The sequence below is a fragment of the Eufriesea mexicana genome, unplaced genomic scaffold (assembly GCF_001483705.2).
Source record: "Eufriesea mexicana isolate 0111107269 unplaced genomic scaffold, ASM148370v2 scaffold2438, whole genome shotgun sequence".
Classification (NCBI taxonomy): Eukaryota; Metazoa; Arthropoda; class Insecta; order Hymenoptera; family Apidae; genus Eufriesea; species Eufriesea mexicana.
In genome coordinates this window covers 335,626-359,618 of record NW_016910515.1, presented here as the reverse complement: position 1 = coordinate 359,618, position 23,993 = coordinate 335,626, and the positions used below count along the sequence as shown (strand labels likewise).

The 23,993-nt window shown below is 37.2% G+C and overlaps 1 protein-coding gene across 1 annotated transcript in view; it reads right to left on the bottom strand.

Annotated features, from left to right (window-relative positions):
- Nucleotides 1-23,993, bottom strand: part of prom (prominin) — a 107,749-nt gene that overhangs the window by 65,708 nt on the left and 18,048 nt on the right. The window contains exons 3-4 of the mRNA XM_017903605.1: nt 20,261-20,316; nt 4,152-4,327 (exon numbers count right to left, since the gene is read on the bottom strand). Coding sequence (XP_017759094.1) covers nt 4,152-4,327; nt 20,261-20,316 — 232 coding nt within the window. The remainder of the gene's footprint in view (nt 1-4,151; nt 4,328-20,260; nt 20,317-23,993) is intronic.

The following is a 23,993-nucleotide window of genomic DNA, read 5'->3' as shown; positions in this document are numbered from 1 at the left end:
TTTTATGTCCATCTTTACCGTAATTAAAGCAAAATATACGTGATTTCTATATAGTCGTATTATTGTGTTTTCCCTTTTGGTCGAACCAAATGTTTGTGATTATTGAACTTGCAGTTCTAGGTGCGTTTTTGTCGTTGTTGTTACTCCCGTTTCTGTTATTTTACCGAGCTTTCTCCTCTACAGTTTCATTTTGAGGTTATCGACATTTGGCATTTCATCTTCGCATTCTATAACAATATTATCGACGATAGGTCATGGGGAATTTTATCTTTACCTCGGTTGGTTGTCCTGCATTTTTTATGAATTCACTGATGTATTGACTCATGCTAATAGACGGATCTTTTCTCATCCGATATAGCTGTTTGTATAGCGTCCTTTCTTTCTTATGGGTCTTTTTCATTAAAAAATGCGACTCAATTCATCGCAGGTTTCTTTTTCTTTCGAGCTGTTCAATCAGTCTTCTTTATCAGAATTAGTTGCCTAGGTGCGACGATGAAAGTGATCAAAGCCAACGACTTTCGATCTTTCCGAATCACTACAGATAAGTGCACTCTACATTTGGATGTTCAATGATTCATAATTTTTTTCGGTTAATTTTTCAACGTATAGGTTATTCAAGTCATTTTTCCTTTTTCCTTTTTTCTTAGGTCAGTGACACTGCTTAACGTGAAATGAAAGTAAAAAAATTTACACTCTATTTAACCCTCTATTATTCAAGGAGCGGCGATGTCTGCAGGCTCTATTCTTATCACCGTAACGTAAACAAATGACTGCGTAGAGAGTTCAAACGTCTGAAGCTAGCAGTATTCGGTATAACAGCAAAAAGAAACAATTGGTCAAATATATCTTCATTTTATGAATTTTCACAATTCTCGAAAATACAGTGTGGGCAACTTTCATCGCTACTCATTGCTTTCATTCCAGTGGGAGGAAGCCTTTCGTTGGAGTTCTAGAAAGACATCGCCCAGGTCCAAGGACAACAGTCACGGATGGGGATGTTTAGACGCCAAACAGGGGCGTCTGGACCGAAGTTCAACCTAAGAGACTACCGACACGTGAAAACGAGGTCACGGAGAGGGGACACGCCCTATAAGACTGCGGGGGATGCGTTTTTGACGCATTCGCCTACGAGCATGGAACGAAATAAAATATTTACCTATCAGCTACACGCCTCTTCGTTAAAGTCTGCTACAATAGTATGAAATGTGCCAATTGCTCACGATTTATATGTAAAAAAACATGCAATAAAACATAATAACGTTGTATATACCTTATCGGGCGATTTGCTAAATTCTTATTCTTCGAGACAAGGGCATAGCTTCTTCATACCGATACTGTTAACCACCAGACTGACATCCATTTAGTTAGTAGCATCCATTTGACAACGTAGACCTCCAAGCGAAAATGCTTAAATTGTTTTTCTTTTTTTATTCTATTTACATATTTTAATATATCTTCTTCAATTTTCCTTTGTGTTAAATATTGCCCGTGATAGCAGAATGTCGAGTTCGTAGAATATTTGAAATAGTACACCAATTTGGAGATCCACTTATTACACGCGACTATTTTAATATGTCGTCTGCAGTTTTGTTTTGTTTCAAGTAAGACACGTGCGGATTTGATGTAGAAAGAATTTTGCCAGAAGGATCACGAATAAGAATGTTGTTTCGATTTACTACTTCAATTATCATTGTCGAGACATTTCTCCACCATTATATCAATATTTCCAACAATAACATTATCTCTGCTAACGCTGTTATTGTTCGTACTTTCGATTCATCTAGTTATCAAAATCAATTCTTTACCATTAATTTAAATTGAGATAATATCCTAAAATTAATATACCCACGCGTTACAGTGACGGGTAAATTTATAATAAGTTAAATGAAACGCAACCACGTGTTGAGTCACAAATAATACAAATGGTCAAAATGTAACATTTTTAATGCGACCAAAATTCTTCGAAGAAAATTGGAGTTGGCAGAGGAGGAAAGTATTGTAATAAGTTTCAATCTTGTTATTAACTAATATTGCGAGCAAGTTACATCGAGAGGTGTATGTTAAATATGATTTTGTCAACTACCGATATTTTTATGGAGAAACCTACTATACCGATTGTTGCGTCTATTTAACCACAGACTTTGTCTGTGATTTAACGCTTTGCTTACCTCTTTAGTTATTACAAGGTGATACACAATTTTTTGACTTAGTACCAGGATTTTAAAGTTACGGAGTTAATCGAAACATACAATTATAGCGGAAAGTTATAAAATTAGACGAACATAAAAACATAAATATCTCAACTTCTAAGACATCTATTTAAGATATTTCAGGCAGATAAAGAGCACGAGCGCCATATCGATATCATAGGATGTTGCTTTGGAATGGATTCTTTCGATGTTAAGTATTACTGGTAATAGTCTATGGAAAGTTAGCGTTCCTTCAAACGTTCGAGATATGAAATGGAATTAAAAGTAATATAGTAATTAAAGATCTAAGGTGAAAATCGATTAACGATTATTTTTGTTTTATCGTTTGGTATTAAATATTTAAATCGAAAATTGCCGAGGTTTTTGGGCGTCGACGGTATTGCGATTTGTTGTTTTGCATTAATCGAAATTTCTCTATAACTCGAATCAAATATATAAATTTGTGGACGGAACGCAGAATCGAAATTCCCGCCACGAGCACAGCCGCGATGCTCGTGCAGAGTTAGACAACTAATAGAATAGAAAGGAGTGGAGCTCGACCCGATAGCGAGAGGAAGAGGAAAAATCTAGTCCGAGCAAGCGACCGAAGAGAGATTTAGTGTACAAAATGTTATAGAGACTGTAATAAAGTATTCGTAGAATTTAATTTCAGATAAATTTGAACGTGCATAATTTTAAATATTGCAAAAGGCGAGATCGAGTTAATTATAGGTAATGAATAAAGAGCTCTTTATTTCCTCGTTTGATACACTTGTATCGTGTGTAAGATTGGGTATTAGACTAATACTATTAATATAATTTTTGTTTTTTATAGATGTGGTATAGGAAGATTTAAATTTGGTTGAATTATTGAGAAACGATTTTTAGGAAAGGAAACCATAGTAAACACAGCCGTATTAATATACCAGTTGTCGGTTTACGGTGACTCGAATTTTGATACAGTCCGAGTAGTCCGATTTTCTGATTTATTATAGATACACTGCGGATGTTTATCTACTTAAAATGTGTTGATATATGCAAATATATTTTATATATATACGTAGTAATACGATGCAGGAAAACATATGTAATAAATTTATCGAAAATGTGGTATAATAATAGTTTCGTTGCTCTATTGCAATGAATTTCCTTTTCACATGTTTCTCATTGTAAAAATACTCCATTGCTTAGAAAATTCGTATCTCCATGTGTGACATTTCATTAAGTACGTAGTATATCGTTACATCTTTAACAGTTGTATCAAATAATTAACTTTTTATCACTTTCAACGTTTATGTATAACGCAAACTTATGTTTCCAATGGCGCTAATAGTTTATAGAGCTAGTTAAATAGTCGTAAAATAAATAGTCATAAAATGTTGCTTAACTCAAAGGTAAAACCAAATTATTATAATGTCTCTTTTGGCCATTGGAATAGAAATATGTAAATAGATTGGTGTTATTGTACTATTATCGCACGTGGCATTTTCTACTATTTGTTACTACTTTATTCGGAACTAAGGTTTCTCGGTGATCAATGACTATATTACAAGACATTTACAGAAGTAACTGGTTACGCGTTGAAGCCCACGGAAAATCATTTCGTGAAATACCAGTAGAAAGTGTTTCTCTATTCTTCAGGACAAAAATTTCTTTTAACATAGTCTAAATCATTATAGCCATGATATATCGATCAATTCCATTCGATTTTCCAAAACTTTAACGTCGAATATCTTACGTACTATTCGAGATAAAGGAATTAGATTATTTCACGAAATTACCAACAAATGCTGTAGATTCGATGGAAATCGATTATCACGATTGTAATTTTTGGAACGACTCGAGACAAAATGATCCATAAAAAGTAAACATTCTCTGTTTCTTATGTTTGCAATCTGGCAGTCTGTTATCTAGCAGTAGGTAAAAATTTGCAATCACTGGAAAATTAAAAATAATTCTTACCCGAGAATGCAGACGAAGAATGCGAGGAAAAATGTAAGTGCACCGGGATGTTGACTCGGTTGGTAATCCTCTTTTATTGGACGACATGCAAGCCAAAGCTCTATTCCAGGTATTACACAGCACAAAATACAGCATATACCAAATACTGCTAACAGAGCGGCTTCTAGACGGAGTGACTGTAACAATTTTAAAAAAATTTAGTTATTTATATCTATAGGTTACTTTGTAATTTTTTTTGGGGGGGGGGAAGAGACTAAGAGATAGAATGTGGCACTAACATATAAAATACGATAAAAGAGTACATTTCTTCTTGTTTTAAACCACTACACTGTGATTTTAAGAGTTTCTTAAGTGTAGTACAATTTACGCAAATTTTACATATGAGCTTACATAAAATATCTCTTCGTTAGTAACAATACGAAAGGATATTTAGTTGTAATTTATATTTCTTTCTATAAGTTTTGACGCGTACTATATGCACTAAATGCGATGACCTCTTAAAAGGAATCGTCATGGTTAAGATCATCATCGGGCTAGGTTTGACCGTCGATATCAGGAGTGACGGCAAGGTATGCAACGTAAGGATGTTATTCCGATTAGAGAGTGGGGCGAAAAGATATATAGCGATTGCTTGAGGGTAGTCCTGGCAATTTTTGATTTTCTCTGTGATTTTGGCAACTTGTTGTAATTATTGAGACTTGAACGATAATTTGTATGACTTTGGGAGACGTATCATCTGTGTAGTCCGTGGTTAGGAACACACGATCCTGTGTGAATCAAATGAAATAGACGCGAAAGAATTTAGTATTATACATACAGTGCTGGACAAAAGTATTGGCACACCATGGTTGTTGTGGTACAAGTGCTTATAACTACTAAACAAATTGATTTGAAGGAAAAACATTTTGACATATTCATTTATTATCTATTCTAGTTTATTACATAGTAGAAGCAATAATATAAATACATTGATTCACGAAACAATAACAAAATGCATGAAACAATAACAAAAATGCATTTATTGAACATTTTATGGGTGGACAAAAGTATTGACACACGATGTTAAATGTAGTATATCTGCATTTGTTTGAAAAATTTCCGATCGTCATTTTGAAATCTAGTTAGGTGACACCCCGATTAGTCATTTTTAACAACGATCATCCTAAACTTCAGTCGTTTAGCAACAGGCAAAGTAAGAAAATGTAATAATATCGAGAAAAGCGAAAGAAATGACAAATGAAGAGAGGAGAAATAATACTAAATTTGTATAAAATGTGAAAATCTTACAGCGAATTATTACAAATTGTTAACAAAAGTCGTTTCGCTATTAGAAGCATTGTAAAACAATTTATAAATCAATCAGATTTTGATAGTGCGAGTCGAAGTGGTCGTCCTCGCAAGTTATCTGTTAGAGAAAAACGTAAAATTGTAAGCGAAGTGAAGAAAAATCCTAAATTAAACTCTTCGGAACTCAGAATGATATTAAATAAAGTGTCAAAAAGAAGTAAGTTCGAAAACTGTGCGAAGGGTATTAAAAATTACTGGATATTCTGCGTGTGTTGCGCGAAGAAAACCATACATATCGGGAAAAAATCGAAAGATGACAGTTGAATTTGCCAAAGAATTTATAACGAAGGATTCAACATTTTGGAGCAACATACTGTTTTCGGATGAAAGCAAATTTGACATATTTAAATCCGATGGTAGAAAAATAGTTTGGAGAAAGTCAAATACCGAATTGGAAGTACGAAATTTACAATCGAGTGTAAAACATGGAGGTGATGAAGTTATGGTGTGGAGTTCTATGGCAGCATCTGGGATTGGCGAATTAATTTTTATAGACGATATTATGGACAAATACGCATATTTAAATATATTGAAACAAAATTTATTAAAAAATGCGGAAAAATTAAATCTCTGGCGGAATTTCTATTTCCAACAAGACCGCGATCCAAAGTACGCCGCTTACATCGTACGCCATTGGATCTTTTATAATACTTCTCATTCCCTAAATACACCACCCCTGAGTCCAGACATGAATCCTATCGAACATGTCTTGAATGAATTGGAAAAAAGGATTCGAAAACATCGTATAACATAGTATCGAAAGCAAAGCAGACTCGAAGAATGTTCTTTTACAAGAATGGAATAAAATCGAATCCGATTTTACAAAAAAGTTAGTTGATTCAATGCCCAAACGATTAAAGGAAATCCTTAAAAGGAGAGGAGGGCAAACTAAATGTTAATATTTAATTCCAAATCATTTTTAAAGGTTTTTATTCGAATATGCCAATACTTTTGTCCACCCATAAAATGTTCGATAAATACATTTTTGTTATTGTTTCGTGAATAAATGTATTTATTTTATTACTTCTGCTATGTAATAAAACTAGAACAGATAATAAATGAATATGTCCAAAAGTTTTTCCTTCAAATCAATTTGTTTAGTAGTTATAAGCACTTGAACCACAACAACCATGATGTGCCAATACTTTTGTCCAGCACTGTATACGCGAATAACCTTTTAAATAAGATTTGTACAAAGTGAAGTGGATTTTCATATTGCGATGAATAAATAATAAATAAAAAGTACTCGAAGCCCTAAGTTGTTCTGTATGTTGACATAATCTGTACGACTTGTAATTTAGAATTAAATCGTATTTTATTCTAATTTCGGTAAGCAAATAACGTAGGCAAACTAATACTGGTATTCATTATTATATACAGATAAACGTTGCTCCGATATTTGTATTTATCTGCTAGTCCTCAAAAAGTTCATTTTACGAAACTTTTCGAAACGATGGATGCGCCATATGCGCTTTAAGTTGGGGCTTTGTGGTTACCGTGCGTTAAATTTTTTGTTTTATAGACACGAAGAACTCTTCTAGACCAAAGGGCTTGGGCTTACGATAAAACTATATGCAAGAAAGAATGTATAATATACGAACATCGTAGATTACAAGTTATTACTAATCGACATCTATAAAGTAATAATGAAAAAATCGGATAGAAATATAAATGGAAATGTGAACTAACAATAAATTATGAAAACAATTTGAGAAAGAATTTTACTTCTAAACCCTATTTATCCGCCGACGAACATTCGAGATTAGTTAAGATAAGTTATATAGATTGGAGATAAGTGAGCATAAGCGTAAAGGTTTACATTAGAGTCTTGGAGTAGATGTAGGTAATTTATGACGTGTCTTGAAAGGGTCCACATGTAGTGGGAGAGTTTTTCCATTGTGGAAGAAAACCGAAAAATCAGTTGCCAAGAAGATACGTACCCGCTCCCTCAAGTACCTCTAAAATAAAGCCTTTAACCTCTGTTGCGATACGATCAGTTTTATTTTGTCTACGCTTTAATTTCTACCCAGCTTCTTCTAATTCAGCAAGAGCGTACTTTGCCAATCTAGATGACCTTGAGATATGTTGTTAAGGACATCGTTCTGAACAACTCTTCGTTATACGTGTCACTGACGCTTGGCTTTAGTGTCCGAAATACAAACATAAATATTTTAATCGCTACGTATCGAATTTCTAAAGATTAAGATAGGATCGAATTAAGCAATTCTTTATTACTGTATCATTAAGTAAGAATACTATCGATTTCTTACCACACCTCAAGATCATCAAAATCGGTAGAGTGTACTCTATTGTAAATTGAGTTTTGAACACATTTCGTTACATTTTGCGATGTTGAAATATGAATATAAATCAAAGTATAAATTAATATCGGTTCTTATAACTGTAATAATTAAGCAACGAAGATTTCACTATTACATCATTTACATTCGATATACTTTTACATATGTCACACTTTCTTTTTAGACGTTAGCAGATCTTTGCGGATATTTGAAAGATCGTAGGTTTGTGATGGTAAATGATCACTATCTCGTGTACGCGTTGAATATTTAGTCGGAAGTGAAGCCTTTATTTCTTTCTGTTCGTATATACAAATTCTGCTGACCGTTCGGTGTTTGCCTGATCGTCGCTCGGATAACTCTAAAGACGCTTTCGTCTTCAAGCCCGACAGACACTTCGGGATGGTTAACACCGTATTTGGCGCGCTTTTCTGGGACGCTGGGACGGTTGCGGCAACTTGGCAATGTATCGTACGAAGTGGAGGTCGCCTGCCAATCTTGACTCTTGTCCCCTTCGGAAAACCCCCGAGGTTTATAGTACCCGTATAAGCTGTTCAGACTGAAACTGAATAAGTCCGGAAAGAGGCAGAACGTGCCGCAGTAAAGCCTTCAACTTGTCCGCTAAAATGAAAAACAGTTTCCTCAAAAACAGCTATGCGATAACGCGTTCCATAAACTCCTTTGACCTTTCGCACGCCAAACGTTGCTATTTGTACGTGTCGATAGCCGCTAAATCACCTTTCATCTAGTCCAAACGTTACCCTGCTTGATCTAATTACTTGATCTAATTTGCAACTGACTTAAATATGCACGCTACATGCATTCCTTATCCGTACGCTACAATTTTATCACCGATCAACCTGCAAACGTTGACGCGTCGACTGGAAGTTGGTGCGTCGCTCCTTTCGGTTGATCGTTCGGTTTGTAGTGACGCCTGCTTTTGCACTTGTTCTGGCTCTTCGTCACTTTCGAACACGTATGTCGGTTTGAGCCTGTCGATGAAAATCGCTATCTCTTCGTTTTTAACCCGGTCGACGCACAGTGACCCGGATCCTCAAAAACACGAACTTTATTCCACTTTTTGATGTTGTTGAAAATTCATCAAATTTGAATCATATATTCTAAAAATTATAAAGTACGTTATGGTGTACATGAAACTGTTATAAATTATTCAGAACTTTTTTTCGAAGTTTCAAAAATAGGAAAAAATGCCTGCATCAGTGATCGCATTTTTTTTTTATTGAAATTGTCATAATTTGCTACAGTGTATCTTTGTAACGACAAAGCTTAGTTTATATCTATCGAATGATCTTTTGGGTATATGTTTATGGAAAAAATTAATTAAATAGTTATATTTTTATCGTTATAACGGCTGTTTCACTGAATCCTTTTTTTCTCTGCACTTTTGACTACATAGTTAAATTTATAAAAAGGAGGTCACTTGAGGTCACGATGAATCTTACATGAATATATTCTCTGGAATGTACCTAAGATGGCAGAATAAAAATTTTTTGCAGCATCTTGCATTTCCGATAGTTATAACGGTATATTTGTAGACGGAACATCGAAGTCGGTTTACGCTGTACGAGAATCAAGTAGAAAACTTGAGCGAGTTTATAGCGATCGTAACTTATTTGACAATTCTGAATATAATTATTACAGATATATTACATTTCTTACTATTTATCATTGACATACATGTAGGATCGGGGTGGGTGGATTGGCTAAAGTAACGTTGTTTTACTGCTTCTTGAAATACAATAAACTTATACTTATCGGCTACGAAACTAGAGCTCGTTACGGGTACGCTCGACTTTTACTTCTTAGACACTATCTTGATTACCGTTAAGGACTACTCCTGCCCGCGCCCTTGCACCCTTATTTAAGCATTCACTCCGTCCTCATCTATACCCACGTTCTCTCTTCTCAATCGGTCCGTCACGTATTCTAAATAGTCAGGCGCATTCATAAACTTTCATAAACATTCTTTGCAATCGATCCTCTTGCACGCGGTCTCTTTCGTTCTAAGTCCAAACACACTTATCATTCTTCCAGGGCCGTACTTATTCCAATCCCACATACATATATTTTTACGGCTTAAATAAATACAATATAGAATTCGATATTTGAAAGAGTTTATAAGTCTGATATGCTGCCATCGACTGTTTCACACCATCGCGAACATATCGTCAACTCTATTAGCAAACATCGAGATCCAGACCGACATATTAGCGAAGGTAACATTCAAAATGTCTACACCATCCAAAGAAAACGAAATGCAGTACATACTGAGTCATTTAGAAATCATCACGTCACAGATTAAAGACAAGACGATACTATGAAAAAGAAAAAGATGAAGTTATTCGAAAACTCCTATCTACTGTCAAAATGTTAAAGGAGAAAGGAATAGAACAAGTTAAATAATTAAAAAGTTAGGAGACCAGTAGGGAAGTGCCGCCACAACGAAAGACGAACGATCCTATGAAACCTGTCGACAAATATAAGAGGAACCAATCGAACTAACTGACGACGAGACTATCGAACGGCCAACCATGAGACTTGTGAAACGTTCAAATACTCCAAGTGCAACAAATATTACCAAAACCACTGACGCCCTTCGAATGGTCGAAACTCTTTAGGGAAAAGACGACTTAGGCATTGAAGAATTTATTAAGTCAGTACGTTTCGCCAAGTGCAGAGTTATCGACCAACAAGCTCATTTACGTGTGATATTGACAGAAAAAATAGCCACTCGCGCCAAGAGAAGCATCGGATTCTGCAACATACAAACTTACGAAGAAATTTACGACGCACTAGGGACACAAATATCGTTACCCTACTATCGCAGTTAGTGGAAGCCGCGACAATATGCAGCAAACGAAACAAACTGTCACACGAAGCTTCGCGTTGGAAGAAGAAAGTCAGGAGGCCGTAAGATTTTACGTACAAAATCTAAGGAGAGAAATAGCGCAATACGTCGTCCCGATGAGATCTAAAACAATGATAGAAGCTCAACACGAGGCGGCAAACATCGAGGCTTGGCGTAAAGACAGTCGACAGATAAATTGCTGACCCAGCAACCATCATCCCTAACCATTTCGATCGATTGCACCGATGACTATTAAACCTTTTGAAGTGCAACGGCGATGAGTGTATCCTAATGTGTAGCCTGGGCCAGTGTCGGCTTGGCGGGGATTGCGTCATGAGGCGTGATCGGCAGTCATTAGTTTATTCTTTCCTTCTTCAGCGACATTAAGAACGCGACAGTTCGGTTCCTTGCACCAGACCTCGCCGCTACATCGCTTTGTACGTAAAATATACGTATATTCTTTTATTGGTTCAAACTAAACGAGTTCCGCGTTTTCTTCTCCTTTCCAATAATGTTACAAAATCAATTGTACAGCCTTCCACTTTCATATCCAAACCGACTGAATTAAATCCGTCCAAGCCAAACACGACGTGTGAACATCGTGGAGAAATTGGACATACGAAACAGAACTGCTATCAACTCGAGCCACGAAATTTTCAATTACGACAATTCGGAAAATTGCCCCCAAGGGTGAACAACCACGAAGAAGCCAATCCAACAGAGAACAGAGTACACTACACCCCAGGAGAGTTACAACACCTACGATACGGATTCACCGGGATGTTACGACCAGGAAGATTCCCATTAGATATAGGAGCCGGAGTTAACCTACTCAAGCGAAAATTAGTAAAAAATGCAGAACCGCTAGAAACTAACAAGACAATTCAGCTAGGAAACGACAACCACGAACTTGCATATTTTTGTACATTCACCACCTTAAGATAAACTTACACATTTTTAATATTACCCGACGATTTTCAATTAATAGAAAATGGCATAATCAGCCTTCCATTTTCCCAAAAATACCAATACTCGGTAAACAATGATTCAGCGCATTTCGGTAACAAGACATATCCGTAACAGGCAATTACAGCCTACAGAGATCGAAATCCCAGAAAGAACCTGTGGAACGAGATATTGTAAGATCGGCAAAGATGTCATCAGGGTTTGCTTCGTTAATACTGATAAGCAAAGTACTATATATAGGCTCTAATTTGATGTAGCCTAGAGAAAAGAATACCAACAGAATAGCAATAAAATTACGCTTGGAACACATTGAACAGACCTGATAACGAAAATGGTTAACGCGTAGAACGACATTTTTACCCTAGACACCAACCCTCTTTCATGGACGCACTTCATGCAACGCTCCATTCGATTAAAGGTAGACAAACCGATAAACGTTAAATCCTATAGACCACCCGAATGTCACAAACAAGAAATATGGAAACAAGTAATTGGAATGTTAGATAAGAGAATAATTGAAGAATCCAACTCACCTTTCAACGCTCCCGTATGGGTCATGCCCAAGAAAACCGACGCTTCTGGTAAACAAAAGTGGAAAATTGTAATAGATTTTAGAAAACTTAACGAATACACGGACAAAACGCTTATCATTTATCTAACTCGGACGAAATACTACGACATCACGGTAACGCGAAATGTTTCTCAGTGCTAGAATTATCCTCTGGATTTTATTAAATCCCCGTGGAAAAATATAATAAAAAATACACAGCATTCTCGACACCCGACGGACACTTTCATTATAATCGCACTGAAAAATGCTCCTGCAACATTTCAACGTATGATGGACTGGCAAACAAGTATTCTTTTATATACCTTGATGATATTATAGTATTTGGAAGCACGGTAAAAGAACATAATAGCAATTTAACCGTCATATTTCGTAGACTTAGAGAAACTAAACTGAAACTTTAAGTAGATAAGCTAGAACTCGAATACCTAGGACACATAGTGACAGCTGAAGGAGTTAGAGCCAATCCTAAAAAGCTATCTAATTCAATTAATGCTCCGATTTCTATTAAAATCATGAGTCAATGTATTAAAATTAACTCGTAACCATTGTCAAAAATACGAATGTAAAACTTTGGGGTATGACATTATAGAAACCAAAATTTTGCGAATGAGACAAGCATTCGACAAATTACATACACTATTACACAAACGTGGAAAAAGGGGACTTTTCAACATCGTCGAATCAGCATCGAAAGTATTATTCGGAAGCTTACATGAAGACGACTTTACTCTAATAAGTCAGAATATGCAGGAACTGATCGCGTTACAAAATGACCTTCTGTTAGAGCAAAATATTGTTACGATAGAAACATTTTTAACAGATTTAACCACTAAAATTAACGATTTTTATCTTACTCTTATATTAGGCAGACGCGGAATAATCGATACCAATCTTATTGAAGCTAAAGACTTTATAAAACCATATGAAACCATAGTACATGATAACATTATGATACATCACATATCTTAAAAATTAAAACATTTTCAAACACTGATCGATATTAGTCTACTCGGAACACAGACTGTAGATAACGCATTAGCATACCGGATAATCGTAGCCATATTAGAAGAGGAAGAATGGAATATACTTAAATATCACGCAATATAAACCATATAAAATTAATAACGTATTTTTCGCAGCGGTATTAAATCACGGCGCTATCATGCAACAGGCAATATCCCAAGTCATTATTCATGAATCACACGTGTTGTAAATTAACTACGGCCATGCAACGATGGTGACAGACCTGTTAGAGGTTGCAGGTCAATACCGATTTTAGGACTTCAAGGACCCTCGATACCATGCAGGCATCAAGGGATCGGTGTTTGGGTTTAAAAGGGCCTGCTGTCCCTTGCAGGAGTCACTCTCTAATCTGGAACAGTATAGAACGCTTTTGAAGTATTGTGACCCGTAGGGGTGTGTTTAAAGCTCTGTTTTTACATTCGCACAAGTGTATATATTTCATTTACATTAACACTAGAACTACCGATCTTTAATGGGTACCTAACTATAACGTGCACAGATTATAGTAATTTCAGCGATACGGTGAATATAAGTGAATATATTGATCACAGTTCTTTCTTAATACGAGTTGATACCAATTTTATTCTTAAAGCAGGTGTATGTGTTCGGTGATTGCAAAAAGGAAAATTCTGGGACCAGTCATTTTCACTGGGTTGGTAGTCTTAGTGTTAAGCTTTTTATATCTATTGCTGTACATCTGAATACGGTTATTTCCCTGCACGCTAAACGCTTTGATTTCCTTCCCGAAATCCCAACTGTTGCGGCCCTAGGACCGCAATGTCCCAAGTCAAGTGGAGGTCTGTTTCATGCCTCTATTGCAAGGGTCCCTTCACTTGCGCATGGTCAGCGTCACCTAAACCACCGCTAGGATAAACCGTGATAAGGACCCATAGATTATTCTCTAGACGACAGGCATAAGAACCGAAATGTTTAAACAACCACCACCACCGAAAGACGCTGAAGTTAGCATACACCCCGAATATCATACCAACCAATGAGAAGACAGTCGATCCTTATAAAACTACCGACAAGGCATTCAGAAGAAGATTCTCAGTAAAACCTTCATCACGACCACATCAAGATTCTCTCTAAACTCCATCACGACCACAACATCAGCAATCGAGACCCACCAACACTCAGCGCAGGAGACTGCATACTACTATATAACTCCTTGCAGTACAACACCAACCAGGTCTATCTCTATTCAAGTTAGAGTAGGCCGCATCCCAAGCAGCATTGCCGCAGCAGCGTAACGGGCCTTACAACCCCGTGAAACTCCACGAGCGTGTTGCTGTGTTCGGGACGCAACACCAACAATATATATTGTAGAGGAACCTCGATAAGATTAATATGTGAAAAAACCCAACCAACGCGACACAACTATCACACAGGCTGCCAAAACTCTAAAGATTACAAAAAATTTAGAACTGTCGTATTAAAGATACACGATATAACATTCATACCAATGCACACTCCAAAGAAATACATAGCTATTACGAAAGACTTGTGGGTGCGGGATGAAACTTTATTAAATCCTGTGTAGGTTGCGTAGTTTTCGAAACTCATGCCGAAAACGCGACGTATCGTCAGCGACGATTTTGGCTGGAGACATTGTCTCCGTCGATACAATGTATGTTTGGCAGCCCGGGCACCGCGTGCCGCCGGACCGCCAGAGTCGTCGCGCAACATTGTATGTTGGCGCGCTTGTGCGCGGGCCGCCATAACCTCAATAGAAATCGAAGTTTTATGTAAAACGATGCAACACACTACACTTAACTCACCCGCGATAATTTCAAACAATGAAGAATGCTTACTCGTGTACAATAATAATGTAACGAAAATTGGAGGAAGAGCAAAAAAAATCTCAGCATCTACTTACACCTTAAGGACTATGTTCCGTTGCGGAACAAAGAAAACCTGGAAGATAACATTACGGTCTTTCGGTCAACAGCCAAGTCTTAAAGGCCAAAACAATTACGGCATCGAAGTTTGTCTATCCATGGCTAATTCATGTTTAAAAACTTTCTCTTTTATTATGACTTCACGTGTCGCGGAACACGAGAATCCGCGAAAACCCTAATTTAACAAAATTGAGCGACGACACTTAAGACTTAGCTGATAATAGGCTTGAGGGTTCCGCATACGTTAGGAACTTCAGGCCCTAGCGATGGGTCATAAACGGCGGGTGAACCCGAAGCGGTCGCTTTCGGAAGGGTCACCAGGACGTGGGTGGTCCTCGCGTACCTCACCTTGAAGGAGAGGGTTCTCTCCATCACCGTCTTCGTTTCGGAGGACCTTTCCTTCCTTCTAAGCGGTCGCTTTCGGAAGGGTCACCAGGACGTGGGTGGTCCTCGCGTACCTCACCTTGAAGGAAAGGGTTCTCTCCATCACCGTCTTCGTTTCGGAGGACCTTTCCTTCCTTCAAGTGGACTAAGGGAACTTGAACCACTTAAGTGGACGACTTGGTCCACTTAGTCAATAAGGAAGAATCTTTGACGAATTCCCGATTTCAGTGTCTATCGTTCGACTCCAGCCGAGTGCTTCCTTCTGCTTGTGGTAATTGAAACAGTTGTCCAATATTAATTTGGCGAGCATCATAACGAAATCACGAGATGGACTTGCAACCCGTCAGAATTTCCCCAAAATTCATTCGCGACGCGACAGATTAACTCTACGGAAGATGAGGTACAACTGTTACAAAGTTATATCCCAAACCTAAAGTTACTCTAAACTTCAACGACTTTCAACACTCTCTGGAAAATATGAATACAAAGCTAAACGACATAAAAACACATGGGAGGATATTAACAGTAGCAGAAATAGTTTATAAAGTACCGAAGATAGCCGGATGGATACCATTAGGATTAATTACCTGTTATACCCTTCGTAAAATAGGTTTTCCCTCATTTATTTCAAAAATCATACCAAAGGCACAATATGTTTGAAAATGCTGTACCGAGATAAAAATCAGCACTGACTCAGAGTCGAACATACACAATACCGCCATCAGCGCCTCTAACGGTACCACCTGTAGAATTCATCCCATAACAACTAGAAGAACTACTCAGTACAAGGACGGAGAAGATTGTACGCTTCGAGGATCTAAAGCGACTCTTCGAAGGGGGGTGTAGTAGCCCCCAAAAATCCTAAAGTCAAACCTATCCTCCCCTATCCGAAATCATCAACGTCCTGCCCAATTCTCATGCCATACCCAAAACCAGATGTATTATCTTAAAACTACCCCTTTTTTCATAAATGCCCCATCTCGATTTCCCACGCCACGCTCAAAACCAGCTGTATTACCTTAACCCCCAAAACTAACTTTATCCCACAAACATAAACATCCTTTCCCATTCTCTGGAACCACATCCCAAAATTTTGCGTATAAAAGACGAACAAATTAAAGAATAAAGTAGTATTAAGCATTTCTTCAACTCATACGGAGTCTACATTTTGTTCAACCTTCACTCGCGAATTATACATTACTACGGTACATTATAATTGTGTTACTTGTTGTAAAGGCCTATTGATATCACGGTTCAATAGGTATGAACGCTTAATATTTCGACTCTTTCTATCATCCGAACGATTCGACTTACTTAGAACGAACATTCGAGAGTTGTTTGATTTCAACCACCTTTCCTGTGGAACACCTCGAAGGACGACGTGGCACAAGGCGTAACAGTTTCTTCAACTCGATTCGTGCGATTTCATACGCTTTTGCGAGTAGATTACGCGTCTTGCAAAAGACTGATGCACCGACAGTGATGGTGATATTATGTACTGCATTGTTCCTTACCATTTACGGGGTCGTAATTGGTCGCGTGGTATTCGGAAAATGCGCCAAGATCCGATGATATGTTTTGTTTTCGACGATAGTCTTGACGGATGCGACTTCTTCTGTTCCGATCCTGCCGGTGGATTATAGCGACGTAGTTTGGCCCAGGAGTCGTTGGTTTCTCAGGTTTACGATGAGGCTGTAGTGCCTCCAAAAATCAGCCCCGATGATCGGCTTTGCCACGTCCGCAATGACGAACCTCCACTGGAACGTTCTGCGTAGCCTCACGTTGATGTTTGATGTACGGACCCACGGGTGTCGATGAGGTATTCTTCGTTACTTTGTTCGTAACGAAGAGGTGGCGCTTCAGTTCGTCACTGTCTGCCGCGTTCAGTGTCGGGTTGGTCAATTTCCCGATGGCCAGTAGCTACACGGTTACTTGCATCTTATCGCCTGTTCCCGAAACATTCGATGGTATCAGCAGACCTGGCTGGATGACTGCTTCTCCTGGTTCCGGCCCGTCGATCGTGACCTGGATGATTGCTCCTTCTTGTTCTGGCTCCTCGATCGCGACCTGCGGCGATACCATGCTGTCTGTCGGTCTTTGGAGCGCGATGACGACGTTTCTGCGATTTCTTGAGCTCGGTACTTACGACCCTCATTTGCCTGGTGACTTCGGCGTGGATTTGGTCAGCTATCTTCGCCAGTTTGTCGAGCGGTAGGTCTGCCTGTGACGTCAATATAGCGCGCGCCGTGGACAGGAGCTTGCCAGACCACGGGCCTCGTAGAATCTCATCGGAGACCGTGGTTCCTGCTAGGCTTCGCATGTAGCTTAAGAACTGCGAGAGGGTCCGGTTTCCTATTTCCGCTTGCTCTAACAGCTGCCGGATCCTCTTGCTTTCTAGCGCCGTTAACCGGCGGATCAGTTCCCTTTTCAGCGTCTCGTACTTGTCTCGATCGGGTGGATTGTCGATTGTCCTCTACTTCTACCGCATACTTGGTCTCTAATTCCGACATTGCGTAATAATATTTAGTCGTATCGTCAGTGACATCGTTTGGCGTGAACAGAGCTTCGACCTGCATAAACCAAATCGAGGGTTTTTTCGGCCACAATGGTGGAACACGGATTCTGACCCAGTGATTCTTTGAACTTGCGGGTAGCTCGCTGGCGGGTGCATTTTTCAATGGGGTCCTCGGCGGTTCCATCTTCTTTTATACACTTTTAACGCACTGTAACTCCATTAAACAACGGTATCACCAATGAAGGATTGTAGGTTTGCGTTGGTAAATGATCACTACCTAGTGTACGCGTTGAATCCTCCAGTCGGAAGTGAAGACTTTATTTCTTACTATCGATATATACAAGTTCTCCTGACCGTTCGATGTTTACTTGATCACCGCTCGGACAACTCTGGAGACGCTTTCGTCTTCAAGTCCGAGAAGCCTGGTGATGCCGGAAGGCAACCTGATTGGTTAACGCCGTATAACCAATCAACTATTTTTCTGGCAACTAATCGCGCTCCCCATTCCTTGCGCCCTTGACGCATTTTTCGGGGACGTGGGCGGGGTTACGGAAATTTGATAAAGTAGAGGGATTTTGTACGGCCCTCGGTCTATGACGCGGCGAAGGTCGCCTGCTGGTCCTGTTCTTTGGCCCCTTCGGAAGGCCCTCGAGGTTTATAGTACTCGTGTCAGCTGTTATGGCTGAAACTGAATAAGTCCCGAAAGAAACAAAACGTGCAGTAATAAAGCCTTTAATTTATTTGCTAAAACGAAGGATGGCTTCTTCAAAAACAGTTATGCGACAACGCGTCCTATAAACTCTTTCGACCCTTCGTACGCCAATTGTCATTTGTTCGTACCGGTAGCCGCTACATATTTATATTTTACGTTTGTCCAAAAGTGATGTAACAAATACGATATTCCTTTTGTAAGTAAAATATTCCGATTATTATATATTATACGCATTACTTTTAATCTCGAGAAAAGCATACCTACGAGCACTTTCTACATCGAAATGTTGGCAGTCGTGTATTACAGATAACTAATATAAAGTTACGCAGAATTAATATTAAATAATACTTCCAACTGTTAACTTGACAAAATTATGGTTCAGTCAACTATTTGTTATTATTTTTGCATTCCCAAATTACAAATGTCTTCAGAAGTACACAGTGCATTTTAACGTTCATCGGACGCTCATTAAATTGAAGAATATTAAATCTGCTTCGAAACTTAGATTTTGTAATATACGTATAATGTCATTTTCATTATCTTTACTCATGTACATCGTCGTTTTAAATAGCTATGGATTTTTTGGAAAGGAATTATCCACAAATATAACAAATATTAGTAAATATTTATAGATTTTTCATGATTCGTCAAAATTTGAAATAACTATCGACATATATAGTTATCTGTATCTTCATGGCAATGACAAAAGTATTCGCTAAATGTAATATAAATTAAATTCATGTGCGAATAAATAACTTTCATTTAAATAATTAATTCATTTGAACTGTATTCGTTAAGTTGTGAAAAATAATAGTTTTCTTTATTCTTTATATATAACAAATTTATAATTTTTAAAGCAAATGATTTACTACCTGCAAATATTAGCAAATAAATTTTATTTTTCATATCATTTGAGATAAAATATCGTAAAATTATTGTCTACGCAGAGCTATTAAAAACGATGCGTAATGGTGTGTACTATTCCGGAGTAAAAAATTTTTAAAATAGCGAAAAGTTAACTAAGCGAGTTAATAGTGAATTATTTGGTTTGATTACGAACAAGCTAATATACATATTTCCAAGTACGACATTGAAAGTAGACATTTGAAGATTTTAAATTTGGAAGATAATAATTATACGATGCAATCTTGTAATGATATTCGCATACTATACTTCACCTTTCGAGTAACCATACAAAGCGTACAATACGTAGAAAAACAAAGTTACAATAGTCGGACAATTAACTGCAATAAATCATGTACCACTGTTAACTTAGAATTTATTATTGCAGCGAGAAAGGAATCTTAATTATATTACCTAGAAATTATTTAGAAAGAACTGCGTTTTACGTATATATCGTGTCATGTAATTTACAAAATGTGAGTCTATTTAAATGAACATACTTTAATTTCGTTAATAGTTCGAGTAGAATTTGTTTATTTTTAAATATAATAGTAAAAACCTACGTTTTAAGTTAAATTTGTGAAAATAAGACATTTGAAAATATAGGAAAAAGTGTCTTACCTCTGATATCAATTTCGACGTGTCTAGCCGGTTTTCTATCGCATCTGTTAATAGATCTGCAAATCATTTAAAATATCGTATTATAAAGTATTTGCGCTATTTAAAATTGTTAGATACTCAATACGTATTGCCACATTTCACAGTAAAGCATTCAGCAAAATCATTAAATCGAAAATAGTTATTATTTTGCGTTATTTTTATTTATCAGTATCTAAGGAACGACGAAAAAGTACAGTACAACGAAAAAAAAAAATGTAATTTAAAAATTTACGTACACAAAATTTAGAGTTACGCTCTGTAACCATAAGAAAATGTTTAGTATGTAGCAATGGAACCTTCTAACATTTATCGTAGGTGTTAATAAAATGTTGAATACTTTTTAATTTTAGTATAAATAATAAAGTATTTTTTCAGTATAGTACCAATAATATTTTGTTTATGCAGAACACACCCACAGAGTCAAATTATTGTACACAATGTATGTATAATATTATAAGGGAAAAACTCGTTAGGATTTGACCATGTCTTGCTTCGCTTAAGGTCAAATAAGAATTTTATACGAAAAAACAAAGCAATGAAACATCACCTATAAAAATAGATGGGAACTCTTATCGTGATTTGATGGATAGACTCTATCGGACACTTATCAAAGATTTCCACGCTACAGCGGTAGATAAGTATAAAAGAATAGTCATCTCGAAAGAAAAGCCAATTTTTAAATGTTAGACTAAAGAAAGGAATGTTCCAAAGCAAATTTACAGAAATCTAGTTCCCATGTGGGGTACAGAGTGTACAGAGGGTACAGAGCGGCTTTTAAAGAGTAGCAACACCAGCTAAATATTTTCTATTGGACCAGTTATAAAAAGTAAGTAGCAGTTATCGAAAAGTTCCTTGAGAATAAAAGAAAGACTGACAAGTTAAGTAAAAAACAAGTAAGAAATTTACGGCGTAAATTAATTGCCAGACGTCTTTGACACGTTTCTAGAAGACAACAAACATTTTTAAATCCAAATTGGCAAATAACGAAAGCTATAAATACGTAGATCCTGATACAATTATTAATAATATGCAAAGAGCAATAGATAAAATGCATTCCTTTGGGTTCTAGTACTTAGATCCCACTTTTAACCTCAAAGTGTCCATCAATAACTTCCTAAACGCTCCATTTGACTTTCGCGAATAAAATATTGCTGTTGATTCTGTCGATCTAGATTCGACCTCTGGATTGTATGTTAATTATGCTATATCTCAACGAGATATTTGTAACCAAATTTGTATGTAGAAGAGTAGAATAACAGTCAAATTCTTGTAAGTGAAAAACCTTGCATGTGCAAGCGTATTAAGCGTCTCGTTAATTAGAGATCACAGTGACGGTACGGGACACAAAATCTCGTTTTAGTCTCCCGATCTGTTTTCCATAAAGGTCGAATTTTAGTGAGCAATGTATATTCTTATATAAACATGGAATACTCGCAAAACGATATACGGTAAATGTCCAATCCAACATGTTATTAAGTCTGTATGTACTTACCATAACCTCAATAGTGTTAAGATAAACAAATATATTACTCAAATTAAACGTAAATTATCTACATTTAAGTCAAATAGCTGTGATAATGATCGGGTAGTGTTTATGCGAATATCACTCCACTGTAGCATTAAAGGGAACGAACAAGCGGATAAGCTGGCTAATTAGTTGAAGCGTCGCGTTGCAGATGTACGACCCGTCAGAATTTAACGAAGAATTCAAGCCCGACGCGACAGACCTAGAGAGGTAACCGCGTCGTTCGACTCTCGAGTTGCATATAAGAATTTCGACTACCTGCCTTGATTAATAAAGAACAAGCCAAGAATAAAGGCCTTGTCGTTCTTTCATAATAAGCAAAACCCCAAATCCCAATAACATTGCATATTAAATAGAAAAAGAAAGAAATTTATACTCGTTACAAATTCATAGTTTTATATTTTAAATATAAATTTAGTAAAAATTGACTTTGGAGGAGACAGCTTTAATGATCTTGTATTTGATATGCTACTAATGATTTTGCCAAGTATATTTTCCGAAAATATTTTGACTTTAATAATTAATAATTTTTTAATCAATAACGAGAGGTGTCTAGAGCTTCTTGAAGCTTACTCAGAGCAATGTCCTTAATAATATCTTACAGGGGGCCACATCGCGTTTGAATTCTTCGATGAATTTCACGAAAAATTTAAGGATAGTCGAATGTTAGATAGTGAAACAACGTGAAAGCTGAAAGACGCAAGAACGACTGACATCTCGATTTTCCGAGTGATCGAATTGAGGAAAATTGAGAGTTTGTTAAAGGACTAACGGTGCCCTGATTTCCTCGGTCTGCGAATTGGTCACCCTAAAAAGAAGAAAACGTCCCTCAACCGAAAACAGTGGTGGAGGAAACCCTTCAGTCAGGCTGATATGCATGAAGATAACCCGCGTGTTCATGACCTTGTCAAAAATAACCGCGTCTGGAAAATATCCGTTTATGGCTTTATAGCTCGCCGATGTCGAAGGGTACCGCGCACGTGGACTTGTGCTCACCTCCAACAATACGTAACGATGATACGGCACGTTAGAAAATTTCGATGTCTTGTCATTTGGGTACTTCGATTTTGACCGTTCAAGGATCGTAACGCGACGGAAAACAGGGTCCAAGTTATAGAGACTGTTTCTTCTTAAGTCAATATGTGCCGAAAATTTATCGCGATATAATTATTATAAACATTGGAAGAAACGTTTAAATAGTGCCAGGATAACGATTTTGATGATAAACATGTAGATTAAATAATTTAAGAGTTATCTATTTGTAAAGAACTTTATAAGTTTTACAAAATCTTATATTTATTTCTTCAACCCTCATCGAGAATTTATGGGATAATTTAAATTGAAAAATGAGATCGACTTGTTAGATAAATATAGACGACGAATTGCAAGATTGAAAGACATATCGAGGAGAATAAGATTCTCGAACAAGAATGGAAAAATAGATACACCTGTTGCGGCCCTAGGACCGCAATGTCCCAGGTCAAGTGGAGGACTATTTTATGTCCTTATTGCCAGCGTCCCTTGACTTGTATACACTCATCGTCACCCAAGCCACCACTTGGGTAAACCGTAACAAGGACCCAAATTATTTAAACTACCATACACCCCCAATATTATTCACAACCAATAGAATGACACACACCCACCTTTTACATCTTATACCGACTAATTGGTAGAAAGACGAAATTCATAAAACCACCGACAAAGCAGTCACAAGAAAGTTCTCCTAAAAATTCCAAGAAGGCCGGACAATCATCACGACCAGACTATCATCCAGGATCCATTATCAACTTAACGCAGGAGACAGTCACACGTTAGAACTCTCTGCAATTCAACCGTAACCAGGCCTAGCTCTTTTAATTTAGAGTAGGCCGTATCCCAGCAACATTGCCGCATCCGCGTAAACGGGCCTTACAACCCCGCGAAACTTCCACCGAGCGAATTGCAGTGTTCGGGATGCAACAACACCGGATGCATTGACTTTATATAATGTCCAAATACTTTTATAACGCCAAAATTTGATGCGATCTTGTTTAATAATTGACATTACATCAAATTGATATAATTAGATACATCGAGACAATTCAATGTATAGTACGACATTTAGACAATATAAGAAATAAGTAGTGGGATTATTTAAAGAAACAACTTGAAAATGTGAAACAAATT